The following is a 17,648-nucleotide window of genomic DNA, read 5'->3' as shown; positions in this document are numbered from 1 at the left end:
AGATACATATATAAAATCTGCACTTTTAGCCAAACATCAAAACCTAACATCCAAATCTAAATAAACACTAATCCTTATCTTTACACTATTCTACACCAGACACTCTATTACAACCCTAATGCCCTCTTACAAATGTCGCAGGAGCATATAACGTGTCACCGAATAATCACCAAAGTAAAAACATGTTTCTAGACCAAAATACACAAACATGTGTTATTTTTCTCTTCCAGATCAAAGTTTGCCTTTGGTAGTTGAACACATTTCTGTGGCACCAAGATATCCTACTCAGGTAGAATCACCTGTAAATAACCAGTAGCATCAATAGATCTGTTTGTTTTATTTCAATTAAAACTGTAAAGACTAGCTTCATTTCGACTGCATAATAAAGATGACACATGATGATGATCATTATTACTATGCAGATGAACAATAATAATAATGATCATACTATATAAAATACTGATACAATTATGACGATAATTATGTTGACGATGATGAAAATTATAATAAAAAGACATCATCCTCATAAAAGTCACCAAGCAAGAGAGATCTCAAGATGGTATTAATAAAAACTAAACTTTGATAAACAGGCATTTATCTTTCTTCAATTTTTCTGTCCATCACTCTATCCATTTGTCTCTCTTTCTTTGGTTCTATCTGCCCACCTCCCCCCCTGTCATTCTCTCACTCTAGAGCTCTATTCCACTAATCTCCTTGACCCTCTCAATCTCTCTCTTTCTTTGGTTCTGTCTCCCATCTACATCCCCCTCCCTCTCATCTCTCTCTCTCTCTCCCTCTCTTGCTCATTCTCTCAATCTCCTTCACCCTCTCCATCTCTCTCTAATTGCTTTTGTTTCCCTCTCCTCTCATCCAGTCTCTATTTCTTACTTCCCCCTCCCTCTTATTTTTTGTTAAGAATCTCTTTCCTTATTGTCAATTTAGTCCTTCAATGAAATACGTCAAGAAATTAACATGCAACCAATGAATCGAATTTGTATGACTTACCTGTGACTGAAATCATTTAATATCCGACCTTACACAGACGAGTATATAGATATGTTCTAACATATGAAACTGAAGGGTCCAGTATTTTTCTTAACATGAATTTAACATGAAAAGTACAGATTGAACGTTCATCTGCCTTCAAACTTGGCGAATTAATTCTGAAATTGGTAAGACTAGAATTCATAATGTTGTGTAGTCACAATTGAGCCACCATGAATGTGCATTATTTACATTCTATGCAATTTTCAAAGCAATTATAAAAGAAATTTTTATAGTTCTGAATAGAATATTTAATAGCAAGCCCAATTTAGGGCACTTGTTATCTAACCTACAGATGATACACACAACATAGTAAGGATCAAATCCAAAACTTTGTGAATTGTGACATCATATCCAAGCAGCTGCACCACAATGTTTCATAATATAATTTGATAATTATCATCAGAACAGATCTCTAAATCAATAATAACATTAAATCATTTACTGTCTCCTCCTATTATTAGAACAGATATCGAGATCAATAATAACATGATTACATCATTTATTGTCCCCTCTACTTTATGGGTAGTTTCAGAATTCATGATAACCTTAACATGTGTCTTCTGGTACTGGTATAGGTGCCACTCGCATGAAATATACACCTGGTATTCACACAGTACTTGTTTAATGGTTGAGTTTTACGCCGCATTGGACCTCACGCCACATTGGACCTCACGAAGCCCTTCATTATCGTTGACATAGAAGACAGCGTTGCAACTGTTACAGAAGTTGGACCTATAATGGGAGAGATTAGATTGAAAGATCATTGAACCTGTATCACAAGCATTTAAATGGAGAAGCGATCCCTGAGGAAAAGTTGTGTTGTAAAAATAGCAGAAAAAAGGATTTAAAATAATATTGGTGAAGGTTTGAGGAAAATTATTCAAAGATTAAAGTTAATAGAATTTAAATTTTGTGATTTATGACATTATATCCAAGCAGCTGCCTCAAATTGTTACATGTACATATTATAAAATGAATAAATTTCATATTTTTAATGGTTCCTGATGACTCAGTTATGTATTGCTTTCAGAATCGGATGTGAAATCATCTTTTATTGATACACTGCACGTACAATAAAAACCCTTTTCAATATTTTGAGAAAAAGACATTTTATTGATTTTTTTACCATAAGATATGTGGGAAAGCTGCTCGTACATGACGTCATAAATAGAATTCTGATAACTTTTTTTTCGATGGATTTTCCTCAAACCTTCACAAATATACTATCAATTTTTCTGCAATTTTTACAATAAACGATTTTAAAACCTTCACAAATATACTATCAATTTTTCTGCAATTTTTACAATAAACGATTTTATTCATGCTTTTCACCTAAACAAATTTGACTTCAAAAACACTATGATGTATACATTATAGGTAGGCATGAGATAAAAATCTGAAGTTTAAAGAATGCCACATGCAAAGAATGATGTTCCTTCAAGATTAAAAAAAATGCCACATGCAAAGAATGATGTTCCTTCAAGAATAAAAAAAGGACAATAAGAATGAGAGTCAAATGTGAATACTTACACACACTGAGCATCTGGAAAGTCGGGACATGTTGCAGAAAGGCATGGATCTGCAAAGCAACTAGCCACCGCACAAGATGGACATTCCCCTGGCTCAATGCACCTGCCGTTGTGGCGAAGATAACCCTCCGTGCAAAAACATCCAACATCCTCTGGTCCACCAAAGACAGTAGAGAGTGGTGTGAAAGAGGGACACACCGGGTCAGAATTGGGAACCGCGATCTGATAGACTTCATTTTCCGTGCACTGCGCTGCCTCTGGAAAGACAAATTATATTGGGGGTGATATTTTTACCCAATTGCTAAGAAAGAATGAATGCAGTCACAAAATTGTGCAATATTTTTGTAAGTGCATGTCAGACCCAAAAGTGCTATAAAAAAACCCATGATGAATTTGTTTACAAATCCAATGCATATTGTGTTTTCAGCCAAAATTCAATTTTTTTCAGACTCTAGACATACCATTACAAATATTGTCATGTAATTCTGACTCAGGTTGCAGAATCAGCAAACATTATCATGATATGTAACTGCTACCTATGTACATGGAGCTCCTGCTTGCTGAATGCATGTAGTGAGAATATAGAGCATATGAAATATATTGCACATTTAACATTTGACTAGAATTACTAAAATTCTTTCATAATCTATTTAGATCATCATTCTTCATGTACATGCATGGGCCAAATTTAAATTTGATGTGTTTTTTATATCCTTATGTGCCATTTCTATGCATGAATTCGTAACTCTCATATGCATACACATGAGCCAAGTTTAAAATTTGATTTCTCTACAGTTTTGCTTGACAGAGATGTACAACCTCTATGATCTATACCCTATGATCTCCTGATATCCCTAAAACTCAGCAGAATATTGTGTGGGGGTTTTTTTGTGCCAAAATTGACACCTATTGCAATGGTTTAGCACGCCACTTTATCCATGAGTCCAATAATTGAAAAGTGGACTCATTAATTCAAAACAGTGGACTCAATAATAAAATATTGTGGATAACCACAGCAACAGGTGTCAATTTGGCGCACTGTGACAAAAGCGCGCATCAGCATTGGACATTTTTTTATATAGGCGGTAAATAGGGGTAATTTATACAGAAAATCTGCATAACCATGGTTTCATTCGATGGTTTTAAAAACATCTTTGTGAATTCGGGCCAGTGTGCATAGAAACAGTCTCCTAGTTCATGTAGAGAACTCTTAACAGGCAAATAAACCTTCCTATGTCTGTCCTCCCATAAAAACCTAGTTTCTTCTGAGCTGTTCTCAAATCTAACGCTCATAATTGCAAGATTTTGAAGGGGCTTTAAATTTTCATGATAGAAAAATGAGTATTTACGTGGGCAGTCGTTGAGATGAACACAGCCACCATCTGGCCCTCTAACGTAACCATTAACATTGTCACACAGACACACTTTGGTTGGACAATCGCTGGCACAGCGAACTCTGGGACCTATATTTTCAGCACATGTCGGTTCCCCACAAGTACATCCTTCAGGTAACTCCCCTTCACCATCACATTCCTTCCCAGCATCTAGAAAAAATTATATTCACAGCGAGAACTACACATTGTGACATGGGCGGTGTTTCATGAAACAGTCGACTGTGATTTTCCCCTACTCATTTGCTCTAAGGCCAATCAGATGCAAGGATTTCAGTAGCCTGAAACAGTTGTCACTGAAAATAATTATTCGTTTTGTGAAATCCTCTCAAGGAAGGATGACCATATTATTGTAGATAATTTCAACTTTATACAAGATTCAAGTATATACAATACAACTACTTTGTGTATAATACAACAACCAAACTTGATTAACCCCTTATGTGCTAAAGTTTGATATTAGCCTGTGTTGTATTATTATAGAGTGGGTAAATGTATATTAATTGTATTCATTCACTTCAAGAAGGTGCTTTTCAACCCACACAAAAACAAAATTATTGACCAATGAATATTTTACATTATACATGTAAATGCAAGTGGTGATCGCACAGTACAGTAAAGCTGTATAAATATTAAAATTTCAACTTTTTCATAGTTTGTAGTTTTAAGATTATATAATTCCATTCAATTAATACATTGCAAGCACCTTGGGCCTAATGGAAAGAAGCACAGTATAAGTAATATTAATAAAAAAAGATGACAAAATGGTGATAATAAAATGGTTGTTATGAGAAGGTGGTCATTATGGACAGGTTCCTGTAATACTGTAACAATAGGGATATGTTTCTTGAAGGGAAACTACATGTAAACTTGTGGTCTTATAGACAAGTGCATAGACAAAGCAATGTGGAAACGCAGGCAAGCCACTTTGAAAGATACCGCGTGGGCTTAACAATTAGCATCCTTTCCCTCTAATGTAGACACAACAATGGCAAATGAAGGAAATTAGCTGTAAAAGATGCCCAGTGGAAATCACACTCAGTGTATGTTTCTCTTTAATCCTCCCATTTCATCATAGACCAAGCAATGAAGAAATAGCGTGGAGCCCTGCGAAATGTAGTGAGAGGGCTTCCTCCTTAGTGTCTGTTCCATTCTTATCCTCCTGTTTTAACAAAGACAAAGCAGTGGGAATGCAGGAAAGCTGATGGGAAAAAAACAGCGTATTCAAGAATCCTGCTCAGAATCTCTCCATCTCTGATACTCTTATTTCAACACAAAAAGGCAATGTGAAATGCTGGTAAGTCACTGTGAGATATACTGTGTAGGCTTTTTAAAAAGCGTCTTTTAAGTGCAAATCTCAAAGCAATTAGAAATGCAGGATAACCACTGTAAAAGATGCTGAGTGGGATTCTTACTCAGCATCTTTTTCTCTCTAATCCTCCTATTTAAACATAGACCAAGCAATTACAAATGCAGGAGAGCTATTGCAAAAGACACTGAGCAGGATCCTTGGAGGAGATGCGGACGGAACAAACTAAAGGAGACTTACCTGTTGGGCAATCCGTTCTGCTGATACATGGACCACCTATTGCTTCACGTACAAAGCCTTCTTCACAGAAACATCCTATCACACATTGTTCAGTGCAGAAGAGTGGCTTGTCGTCACATGTTTCAGGACAGGCAGTTCCGCACTGATCATAGACCTCATTTGCCTGACATTCTGAAAATAAAGAAAGTACCTTTTCTTTATGAATTCACGAACTAATCCCTCAAAACTTTTTTTTTCATGTGACAGGTATAAACAATTTTCACATAATTAACCTTTTGTGAATTTAAACTTTTGCTCTTAACAGCCCCAAAAAGTTGAAAATCGTCCCTCTTAAGGGTATATGAATACATAATCCATTTTGAAGTCAAATTGATTTAAAAGGGATCAAGATCTTGAAACATGACGAGTCATTTCTGGGTGGCAGAGACAAACAAAATATATGTCATCTAAAAAGGGAAATGAAACAGACCTGGTCATCTGTACATTAGCATTTTTGTGTTAATGAATATAGCTGAAAAAAGAGATGGTACAAACAAATTAACATGCTATTTTTTTAATTAGATTGAAAATCTAATTTTAATTAGAATCTAATTTTAATTAGAATGAAAAGATTATTTCATTCTGATTTTCCTTTCACAAAAACAACATTACATAAAAAATATCACATCATTGCTGCAGTTCTACATATTTAAACCTTTAATTTCAAAATGTAAAATTTGTAAGACAGCTCAGAAAATGCTTGATGTTACAGTTATAGTAGCGACCTTCTTTTCCCTGAAAGGACTTCTCTACAGGAAAAAGGAGACTATTTTCACATACGAGGTTCTCACCATTGCCATACCAGGGGGTGTATCACAAAGATTTAAGTATGACTTGGAGTCGCACTTAGATGCAGACCCATTTATAATATGCAATGCGCAGTCTTATTGATTAATATGCAGTATCCGTCCTCTCAGCATGATTTGACCAATGTGGTCATGCCTTTGATAATTCATGCAAAGAGGCATTTAATTGTGACTCATGTCATACTTAAATTGTTGTGAAACACCCACCAGTACCCTTAGAATACCTCTTTTTTCTGATCTACCCGAATTTTCATCAGTTTTGAGATACAAGGATTTAACAGCCCAGTGACATCATAATACATGAAGAGAGCTGCACACCACAAGAAAAATGGAAGCAGGAAATATTGGCTTACGAGATGTGCAGTCTGATTCTGGAATACATGGTCCATCTACTGATTCACGAACATATCCTTCTTCACAGAAACAGCCTACTACACAATTTTTAGTGCAGGGGATCAATTCATTTCGGTTGTCACATGTTTTAGGGCAGGCTGTCCCGCAACTGGCAAAGACTTCATTTGCTCCACAACCTGCTGTATTGATGCAAAATAATAATAATAATAATAATAGGCATTTATATAGCGTCATCTATCTAGAAATATTCTTTTCCTAGGCGCGTTGTTATTATTACCCCGGCTTTAGCTCGAGCTGCCTTTGAGCGCTCATGCATTCATTTTCATCGCGTAAGAACCCATCGTCGCAGAAACATCCTTCAACACAAAGAGCAATGCAGAACTGTTGCCCATCTTTATTCTCACAAGTTTTTGGACAGGCTGATCCACAGGATTTGAAGGATTCGTTCTCCCCACAGCCTACAGTATGAATACAACAAATGTAGAAAGAACATTGTGAATATCCTAAGAGATAGACAGGAAGACAGAAGACAGCCAAGATAGACCAAGAAGGAGAAAGAGGAAAAGTCAAAGAGATAAAAACAGAAACACAGAGGCAATGGGAAGTCAGAAGGTGGTTTCAGACCGCCTCGAAGTTTGTCAGTTCCTGGTATTTTCTGATCAGGAAATTTACCCGATCAGAAAATAGCAGGTAATATTGGCAATGTGAAAGCAAATTACGCGTAATATCCCCGATAGAAATTACCCACTAAATAGTAGGTACTTGGCAAAATTACGAGAATTTTTCCAAGGTCGCAGGTATTTTGGCAATGTGAAAGCAATTTACGGGAACTTCAGGAATTTATCCCAAAGGCGAAGGGTATGTTTCGGGGTGGTGTGAATGCAGGAATATTTAATGGGTTTTTTTAGCCTAAAAAAGTTCTCGTAATTTAACGCGGATTCTTATGATCGAGGCGGTTTGAAACAACCTAGAGTCACTTACTTGTCGATGGACATTCACTTTCAAGGATACATCGACCATTTTCATCGCGTAAGAACCCATCGTCGCAGAAACATCCTTCAACACAAAGAGCAATGCAGAACTGTTGCTCATCTTTATTCTCACAAGTTTTTGGACAGGCTGATCCACAGGATTTGAAGGATTCGTTCTCCCCACAGCCTACAGTATGAATACAACAAATGTAGATAGAACTCATAGGCAAACCCAGAATGGTGCATGCATGGGCGCACATAATATTTATTTATTTATTCACGTTTTCTTTAAAAGACAGGGTAGTCCCATTCAAGCCAAAAGGCCTGCTTTACAAGGGAGCCCTGTCAAAGTGTACATACATGATTTACATAACAAATACAGAAATAAAATCAGTGAATGAAAATAAATAAAACAACACGTTTCAAAGAAAAAAAAACATAAATGAAATGAGTATAAAACAATGAAAATAATATACAAACACAAAGATAAAGCATGATGGGCAAGTACAAGTAACAAAAAATAGGACATGATAAAACAATGGTAATTATGGTTACATAGAAATGGTTACATAATATGAAAGACAGTCTCAGTCAGGGAGGGGGGATAACTTTATACTTAATGGCTTGCTAAGTCTGGAGAGAGACATATAAATAAATCAATAAGTGTTAAGTCAATGGTATACATATATTCCATGCACCTTCAGAAAGTAAGAATATATTAAACAAACGGTAGGGGAAGGTGGGGTAAGTTGTTACACTTTTTGCATTTTGCATGTTAGAATTGATATGACTAGTACTATTGTAGAAATAAGTACCTTGCCTTTAAATTTGATTCTTGGGAAATGTTTTTCACCTACATTACTTTCTACCCCCACACTGAGGGTCATCATGACCTTTGAAAAAACCGATGTCAAATGGCTCAACTTGCCCATATATGGGGTAAGTTGAGCCACAAAAACTATGTACAAAATGTATGAGGGGAGAACCAGCGTGTAAATTTTTTGTTTAAAGTCTTTTCACTTGCTAATTCTTTATAAATACTAACATCCTTTAAAAGGAAAAGAGCAGTCATGTAAATTTGCTCCTTTCAACCTGCATTTCAATCGATTCTTATGGTTTGTTTGTTTTTTAAGATACATTACCATAAGAATTACCATGGCTCAACTTGCCCCATGCTGGTTGGCTCAACTTACCCCAGTTCGAACTTAATGCGATAATTTTGTATCCACACATCTATTATGCAACTATCATATAAAAGACTATGACAAGAATGAAGATCCATACCTGGACTAACAATGCTGTTATCATGTCTTTACTATATTTAAAGACGTATGTGTGAATAAAGTACTTATCTATTTCACACTCTTTTTTACTTTTTTGGCTGAAATTCATACTTTTCCCTAGAAAAAACTACTTTTTGTTTCAAAGTGGAAAACAATGTGGTGGGGTTAGGGGTTATGCTATGGGTCATCAATACATGACACCACCACAATGTCTGACTCATTCATTATTGGCCTGGGGCTGGTGGCTCAACTTGCCCCTATGCTCAACTTACCCCGCCTTCCCCTACCGTTTCATGACACTTGTTATAACAAAACATTTGTGATAACAGTTAAAATCTACTGAAATCATTCAGTTTGATTGGCTGATACTATTCAAACTTGTTAAAAGAAATTGTGCAAAATTTTTATCATAACAAATCTTTATTGAACGGGACCAAATGCAATGACACCTCTAAGTGCTCTTTGAGGTCATTAGCACTACTGAGGAAAATAATTTGCTTTCACGAACATGCGCTTGGACATTCATCTGGTGGAACGCATGGTCCGTCTTCAACCAAACGGACAAATCCTTCTTCACAGAAGCATCCAGCCACACATTGGAGAGTGCAGATGACAGGTTGGTTGTCACAAGTACCTTGACAGGCCGAACCACATGTGCGAAAGATCTGGTTCTCATCTGGCCCCCCCCCCCCCTTCATACAATTATTATATGCTGGTTAGGAAGGAGATTAAAATTATTTTAAATAAGAGTCTGGTTACCCTGGTCCCATCCTCCCTTTGCCAAGGATCAATTTCTACTTACCAGGTGGACATTGTGATTCTAGAATACATTGGCCGTTTTCATTGCGATCGCGGATAAACCCTCTGGCTTCGTCACAGACACATCCAGGAAAGCATGGTGCTTTGCAGGCTAGGTTTAAATCTTTATTTTCACAGGTTCTCCGACAAATGGAATCACAGTTAGAGAAGACCTCGTTCTCGCCACAACCTGCATGGAGGAATGATGAGTGGATACGATATAGTGTGTCCCAGAAAAGAAGAAACTTTTTTTAGGCATAGATATCTCAATCACCAAGAGTATTTTGATTTCATATTTGACACCAATAGAATGAGTGATCACGCTCATGGATGCGCTCTACCGCATATCGACGAGACTGAGTATTGTGCATGTTGGCACTTCTGATTCTTTATGCCAAAACACCCTCTGAATAAAGAGACCAAGTTTTAACAGTTTATATTCACTTGGCCAACAAGCAGTTGGTTTTCTTCTCAGACAGTCAATACCACACGAGCTAAACACATTTGATCTTGTTGCGGTTTGGTCTACATTACACTTGATTTTATCCTCACTTAACCTAATTCTCACTTTGTCTAATGCCTAGTTGGTCTACTTTCCACTTTTTCTACTCATTTCTTTTTTTTTTCATTTGTCAAATAAAATTTGATCAATAAACAGTTCTTACAACCATGTTAAGACCAAGCAGTCTTATACCAAGTTATATTATATAAATTGGGTATAGACCAAATGGTTATTAGATGTAAATGTAAAATAGTTCAAGTGGTAAATTGTCCAAAAAGGTTACTAAACGACGTAGTTGTAGACAAAATGGGATAAGACCATGTGAGATGAGATGCAGGTTGGCTTTGGACAAGGTACACGATAAGTATCAAGGGCCACACTGTCAGCACATTCTGAAGAACAAGAAAACAGACTATCACCATAGCAACAAAAGCAAGAAGAGTAAGAAAATATTACAGGAAAATGTGCAGGAGATAAGGAAGAAATATCATGACATAAAATAATATCTCTCGATTGAGAAGAGGACTCTTTACAACTTACTTGGTGGACATTGTTCTACTTGAATACAGTCACCGTTCTCATCCCGGACATATCCATTGTTTCGATCACAGATGCATTTTGGAATGTTCTGACAAGCCGCTCTGCAAAATATTGGCTGTGGGTAGCTGCATGATGGCTCAGGGCAAGGTGCACCACAAGCATCAAGGACCATGCCTTCAGCACATTCTGAAGATCAAGAAAATAGAATATTACCATGGCAACAAATACAAGAAGAGTGAAAAAATACAGGAAAACATGCAGGAAATAAGGAAGTTGATCAAGACATAACAGATTATCACTTGAATTAAGAAGAGTTATTTCAAAACTTACGTGGTGGACATTGCTTTTCTTGAATACAGAGACCGTTTTCATCACGGATATATCCATTTTTTCGATCACAGATGCATTTTGGTATGTTCTGACAAGGTGCTCCACAAGCTATTGGCTGTGGGTTACTGCATGATGGCTCAGGACAAGGTGCACTACAAGTATCAAGAACCATGCCCTCGGCACATTCTGGCTCTTGAGCTGCCGATACTGCAAAAGTCAAAGCAACACAACAAGTTACTTAGCAATAATTTTCCCTCAATTAATTTTACCTGTGTAAGATTGGCATCTTAAAAGGGAAGTCCACCTTGACAAAAGGTAGACTTGAATGATGATAAAATCAGACAAGCTTAATAACTCTTAACATTTCATCAAAATCAGAAGTAAAATAGGAAATTCACAACAAATTAAAGTTTTGGTCAAGTAAAGATGTTCTTATCTTCTATTCACTGCCACTCAACTCATCTACTCTATTCTTGCTGCCAGCAGGATTTCTAATCTCCTCTACACATCTTCTCACTGCCTCTCAACTCAAATTAAATCATCTTCTCACAACTCATCCACTAATCTTCTACTCATCACTGGCAGGTTTTCTCAACTCCTCTATTCATCTTCTTCTCACCACTGCCCACATAACTTCTCATCTCATCTAAACTCATATTCGTCTTCTACTAACTTCAGACAGTACTTCTCAACTCATCTTTTAATCTTCTTCATCAACGACAGGACTTCTCCACTCCTCTTGACTCAATTTCTACTCACTGCCACCAGGACTTCTCAACTCCACTACTCATCTTCCCATCTTGTACTCACTGCTGGCAGGACTTCTCAACTCCACTACTCATCTTCCCATCTTGTACTCACTGCTGGCAGGACTTCTCAACTCCACTACTCATCTTCCGATCATGTACTCACTGCTGGCAGGACTTCTCAACTCCACTACTCATCTTCCCATCTTGTACTCACTGCTGGCAGGACTTCTCAACTCCACTACTCATCTTCCCATCTTGTACTCACTGCTGGCAGGACTTCTCAACTCCACTACTCATCTTCCCATCTTGTACTCACTGCTGGCAGGACTTCTCAACTCCACTACTCATCTTCCCATCTTGTACTCACTGCTGGCAGGACTTCTCAACTCCTCTACTCATCTTCCCATCTTGTACTCACTGCCGGCAGGACCTCTCAACTCCTCTACTCATCTTCTTCTCTCAACTTAACTCCTATACTCACCATCTATTCACCATCGGCAGGACTTTCTCAACTCATCTTCTCATATTATACTCACTGCCTATTCACTCAACTCTTCTCATCTTCACTCTTCTACTCCAGTAATATAAAAAATCATTTTTAGGGGACAATTTTCAAAATCACGATTACCTAAATCTGCAACTTTGGACAAGCTTTAACATTGCATTTAATGGAAAAATTCAGGGGCTCTTTTTTAAATATCTGGGGCACTTTTGAGCATTCTGGAGGCAAAATCGCCTCAAGCCCCTGTGCAATTTTTTTCCCCGGTCTACTCATCTTCTACTCACCACCAGCAGGACTTCTCATCTCATCTCAACTCATCCACTAATCTTCAACTCACCACTGGCAGACTTCTCAATAATTCTCACCTCATCTACTAATCTTTTACTCATCACTTGCATGATTTCTCAACTCCTCTCAACGTATCTACTTATCTTCTGCTCACCATTAGCAGCACTTTCTCATCTCAACTAATCTACTAATCTTCTACTCATCACTCACTACTCACTATATCCTACTCTACATTTCTTCTCCAATACCCTTTTTACACAGGATTTTCTTATCCCCAGACTATCGCTAATCCCGTACTATCCTTAACACAGTACTATTTTTTTTCCTTTTCACACATGCCAAATTGTTATTGCTAACCCCAGATAAGGAATGCATGCTTTTTACACACGAAACTCGCTAACCCCAGACTAGTGGTTTTTGTCGATCATTCGTAGTACAAGTAATTCACTCATACACTTTTTACACACGCTAAAATTTCCTTAACCCCGTACTATAGGTGGGGCTAAATTGCTATTTAACCCCACCTATAGTACAGGGTTAAGCTTAGCCCACTTTCGTTTTACACTAGCGATCTTAACCCCGTACTATCGCTCTTAGCACCGCAATTGCTGGGATAACCCTGCTTTTTTGCAGGGCCAAATAATCCCATACTATAGGTGGGGTTAGCCCAATTTGCAAAAATGCTGTGTAAAAAGAAAGTGGGCTAAGCTTAACCCCGTACTATAGGTGGGGCTAAATGGCAATTTAGCCCCACCTATAGTACGGGGTTAAGGAAATTTTAGCCTGTGTAAAAAGGGTACAAGTCACCAATTCTATCTGGTTTACAGTCCTCCTTAGGGAAAAAGATACTTTTACTCTCATCTTTCTCTTTCTCACCTTTCATTTTTCCTCATCTCTTTCAATCCACCATCCAATAATTCTTCTCTTGCCAAATAAAATAATGAAACATACGCCTCTTCTATGATATCTATACCACCAGGCAAATATATAAATATCATCCGAGAAAAGAAATATAATTTGATAATAAACTCACAGTTTACTTCTGTTGATGCAGCCAGTAGCCCGACCAACAACAATGGGAAAAACATTCTTGAAAACATCTTGAAAACACACCTGTAATAAATAAAACAAAGGTATTTCAAAATCTTTATGAAAACACTCCTGTAAGTTCTGGGGCCCGTTGCAGAAAGAGTTGCAGACAGTCAAAACTCTAAAAATCAATCCAACTTGATTTTTAACCAATCAACAGCATGCATTTGGGACTTGCGATTGATTTTTTTTAACTTGCGTGTAAACGCAACTCTTTCGGCAGTGGGCCCTAGACATTAAAAGTATACCAAAGGCTATAAAGGACTATAACCCATTGACAAGGGAAATATGCAATTACCATGATTCTGTTCAGTAGTCATAAAGCTTCAATATCCTGAAAGAATAAATGTATAATGATCAAAAAAAGAAAAGGACAAGGCCTGCTCTCCCTGAGCTGAGGTAAAAAAAACCTACACTCTGAGAAATGCTAGCAAAAAGCATTAATAAGTTTAGTTAGAATATTCACCTCCTAACAAATAATGTTTTTGAATAAAAAATCTTTTGACCAATTTTTATCATGCATGTAGCTCTTATTGATGATACTATTTTTTTTAGAAGCTATAGGTTTGAGGTTTTAAAGTCTCTCCTATCGTTTCTTCAGTTCTGATGACAAATTAAACAAATTATGTGTATTTGACTCCAAAACAAAGTACTAAAAGTTATGTTAAACCCAACTTATCATTTTCATTATCTAATTATGTTTCAGAAATTATAACTCCCACTCAATTTACAGGATTGTATGTGGACAAAGATACTAAAATATTGGAAATTAAAATCATAAATATACAATTCGATCTCTTTCAAAATGAAATTCCCAGAAAAGTGGTAATTACAAAAAACAAAAAAGAATTCAATAATAAATTAATGTTGTTCTGCCTTCCTTTTTGGTAAGATAATGGTTGAAAAGTGTCAGCTCTTTAAAAAAATATGACTCTTTAGAAAATCTGATAATGAAAACCATGACTGAATATCCAAGAGAATAATATGAATTCTCACAATCACCTCATCAACCTTTCCAAAAGAGGTACAAGCCAGGATTTTTTTTATAAATTACTAGCATTATGAAATGTTCAACTTGAGCACAAAATAAAACTTGACTTACCTAGATGGTTGTAACCTGTGATCTGAGAGAATATATTTCCAAAGTGAGAATGTATATTTTCAAATAAATAACAAAACACAGATTATTGATCCCTGGCATCTGGTTCCACACCAAGTACAGGTGTTAAAAATGGAGGCCTGTGGGGTTGCCCCCGCCCTCCTTCTACGAACAGAATAAATACAGTTAAGATTATTATTGAAAATAACACAAACTGGTAGAAAATGTGCATAACAGATAAAACAATTATAGCTTTTTTTATGAAAAAAAAATACATTTATTGTTTGTTTGAAGCTATCTTTTTTTAGCTTTGCTTTGGAAAGATACAATTGACATCTCATTCACTGAAACCATATTCTTCCCTTTGTATTCCATATCAGAAGTGATTTAATCACTTAAAACATTTTTTTGTTGATTATTAGTTCTAAATCACAAAGTGATTTGATTAAGGACCACATTATACTGGTTTGGGACTCCTTGATTAAAGCTGTGTCATCAGTTCGATATCTCAGTGTCGTATTTGACGAAAATATGTCCATGGATGCACATATAAAGAAAATATGTCAATCGGTATACTATAATATTCATAATGTTAACAGCATTAGGAAAGTCCTTGACCATAAGTCTGCTGCTATGCCTATACACTCATTTGTCAACCACTATCTTACCAAAAAGAAATGCAGAACAAAATCAATTTATTACACTCATTTATACACTCTTCTTTTTAATATAACCTCACGCAATGTCAATAAACTTCAGTATGTTCAGAGCACCGCTGCCAGGGTTTTAGCTGGTACGTCAAAATATCAACACATTTCACCAATTCTCCAAAAGTTACATTGGTTGCCAATCCAGAAGGGTATAGAATTTAAAATAATTCTACTCACTTGGAAAGTGTTAAATGATTTGGACCTCAATATCTACAAGACCTTGTCATGCGTTATACACCAGCTCGTAGCCTAAGATCATCACACCAACAACTTCTTAAGACTCCCAAGACACATGAAGCATATGGTGCGTGAGCTTTTTCTGCGTCAGCACCTTCTCTATGGAATAATTTGCCATTGAATTTTAATAAGAATTATACCATCACTGGAAACCTTCAAATCTAAACTGAAGTTTTTTCTAGCAGTATTAGTTATTGGCACTTTGACACTCATCCAAACTTTCTAATTCTTTCTTTTCCTGTACGCCTCGGAATAGAATATTTCTAGATGGATGGCGCTATATAAATGCCTATTATTATTATTATTATTATTAATTATAGAAAGAAAAGGCATTTTCTTAAAAAATAATGTCAACTGAACGATTGAACATTGCTTAATTACTGACAAATCAACAAAGTTCAATCTCTCTTGTATGCACATCCCTATTCCTTTTGGTGCGCACTAGAGTTTGTTTTGAACATGCACAAGGATGATGCTCTTTTTTTTTGGGGGGGGGCTAATTTACATCAGTGCACCTATGAGTTATGAAAAAAAATGCACAGTGAAGTGCAATGAACCTCAATCTAAAGGCATGGTCACACCGCCCGAGCGTTGTTGGAGTGGTCATGGAGCGAAATTGAAAATGGTGAACGGTAGCGAGCGGTACTGATTATTTTTCTCTCCGCTCCACGACCACTTGGGCGTTGTTACCATGCCTTGAGATAGTACACAATTCAGCAGATCCAGATACATGTAGTACACATTGTACAGCATTTCTTTAAAATAGCACACATTGCAATGCACTTCTCCCAATGTTAGTATACAGTGCAATAACTTGCATTTTGAGCTCACTCCGGGTAAAGAAAACGTCTGTTGAAACTGTATTCTATAGAAACTCGGAAGATAGGTGAAAATAAAGGGTACCACTTGGGTCCCGTTTCATAGATACTCGTTATGATAACAAATGTATAATTTCTAGAACAAGTTTACTATCACCAATTGAAAGGCGCATCAGCATTGGACATTTTTTATATACACGCCCGATGCGCGCTAAATTAAGCGTAATTTACATAGGAAATCTGCACAAACCATGGACTCGACCGCGGGTTTTCAAAACCACCTTTGTGAATTAGGGCCTAGGTGTTTGATGTGCAAATTAGAATTGATCATGTGATTCAGTTTAAACCAATCAGATTGCAACATATTAAACACACAATCACTCCCTGTAATATAACTGTTGACAATACCCCCAATATTTGTTTTAAGTTCGTAACAATAGTGTGCACAGATGGAACATTCCCAACCCTCAAAATCTAACTTGATTCACGCTTAACAAAACTATTAATCCTTGCTTATCCCATCGACCTACTTCAACCCAAGCTTATACCAATTACATTCAAAACTTGAAACAAAAATCCAATGATTATATTGTTTGATATTTGACAATAATCAATATTTAGTTGTATACATGAAGGTTAACATCAGGTTTTAAGGCTACATTCTATGAAAAAAATAATGCAGTTTGGATTATAAAAATTTTTTTTGAAGGACCACAGTACCATCGTGTGACAGTAACGTGAACAGATGGAGTTGTCACATCCCTTGAATCGCAAAAACAAACCCTTGACCATCCCATAATTCTATCACTTTGATTTACAATATAGACAATGATCTAGTTAAAAAATTGACACTCAAGGTTTGTTTTTCTTGTATGCAGTTATTAACAGTTGGGATTACTCTAATATGGGAATAGAATGCATTTCGCGATAACCATGTACAGTGCGTATCAAAAAAAGTTTACACTTTGAAAAAGCCTTGGGAATTAAAAAATATACATGTGTGTAATTTTTTTTCAC

At 36.5% G+C, this 17,648-nt stretch overlaps 1 protein-coding gene across 1 annotated transcript; it reads right to left on the bottom strand.

Moving 5' to 3' along the window:
* Positions 1 to 1,003: 1,003 nt before the first annotated feature.
* LOC121424409 (zonadhesin-like) lies at positions 1,004 to 16,064 on the bottom strand. The gene is made up of 11 exons (XM_041620096.1): positions 14,870 to 16,064; positions 13,712 to 13,791; positions 11,140 to 11,346; positions 10,810 to 10,995; positions 9,772 to 9,957; positions 7,697 to 7,873; positions 6,715 to 6,894; positions 5,517 to 5,687; positions 3,926 to 4,120; positions 2,578 to 2,833; positions 1,004 to 1,779 (listed from the first exon to the last, which is right to left on the bottom strand). Exons 2-11 carry the CDS (start codon positions 13,776 to 13,778, stop codon positions 1,683 to 1,685), a joined length of 1,722 nt encoding a protein of 573 aa, XP_041476030.1. The 5' UTR covers positions 13,779 to 13,791; positions 14,870 to 16,064; the 3' UTR covers positions 1,004 to 1,682.
* Positions 16,065 to 17,648: the final 1,584 nt, after the last annotated feature.

Source organism: Lytechinus variegatus, chromosome 11, assembly GCF_018143015.1.
Source record: "Lytechinus variegatus isolate NC3 chromosome 11, Lvar_3.0, whole genome shotgun sequence".
NCBI classification, from domain to species: Eukaryota; Metazoa; Echinodermata; class Echinoidea; order Temnopleuroida; family Toxopneustidae; genus Lytechinus; species Lytechinus variegatus.
This window is presented reverse-complemented; position numbering and strand designations above follow the sequence as displayed.

Coding starts and splice junctions, on each gene's coding strand:
- LOC121424409 (XM_041620096.1), bottom strand. CDS start 13,778: ATGTTTTCAAGAATGTTTTTCCCATTGTTGTTGGTCGGGCTACTGGCT. Junction 6,895..7,696: donor AAGTGAATGTCCATCGACAA/GTAAGTGACTCT, acceptor GCATCAATACAG/CAGGTTGTGGAGCAAATGAA. Junction 4,121..5,516: donor CAGAACGGATTGCCCAACAG/GTAAGTCTCCTT, acceptor AATTTTTTCTAG/ATGCTGGGAAGGAATGTGAT.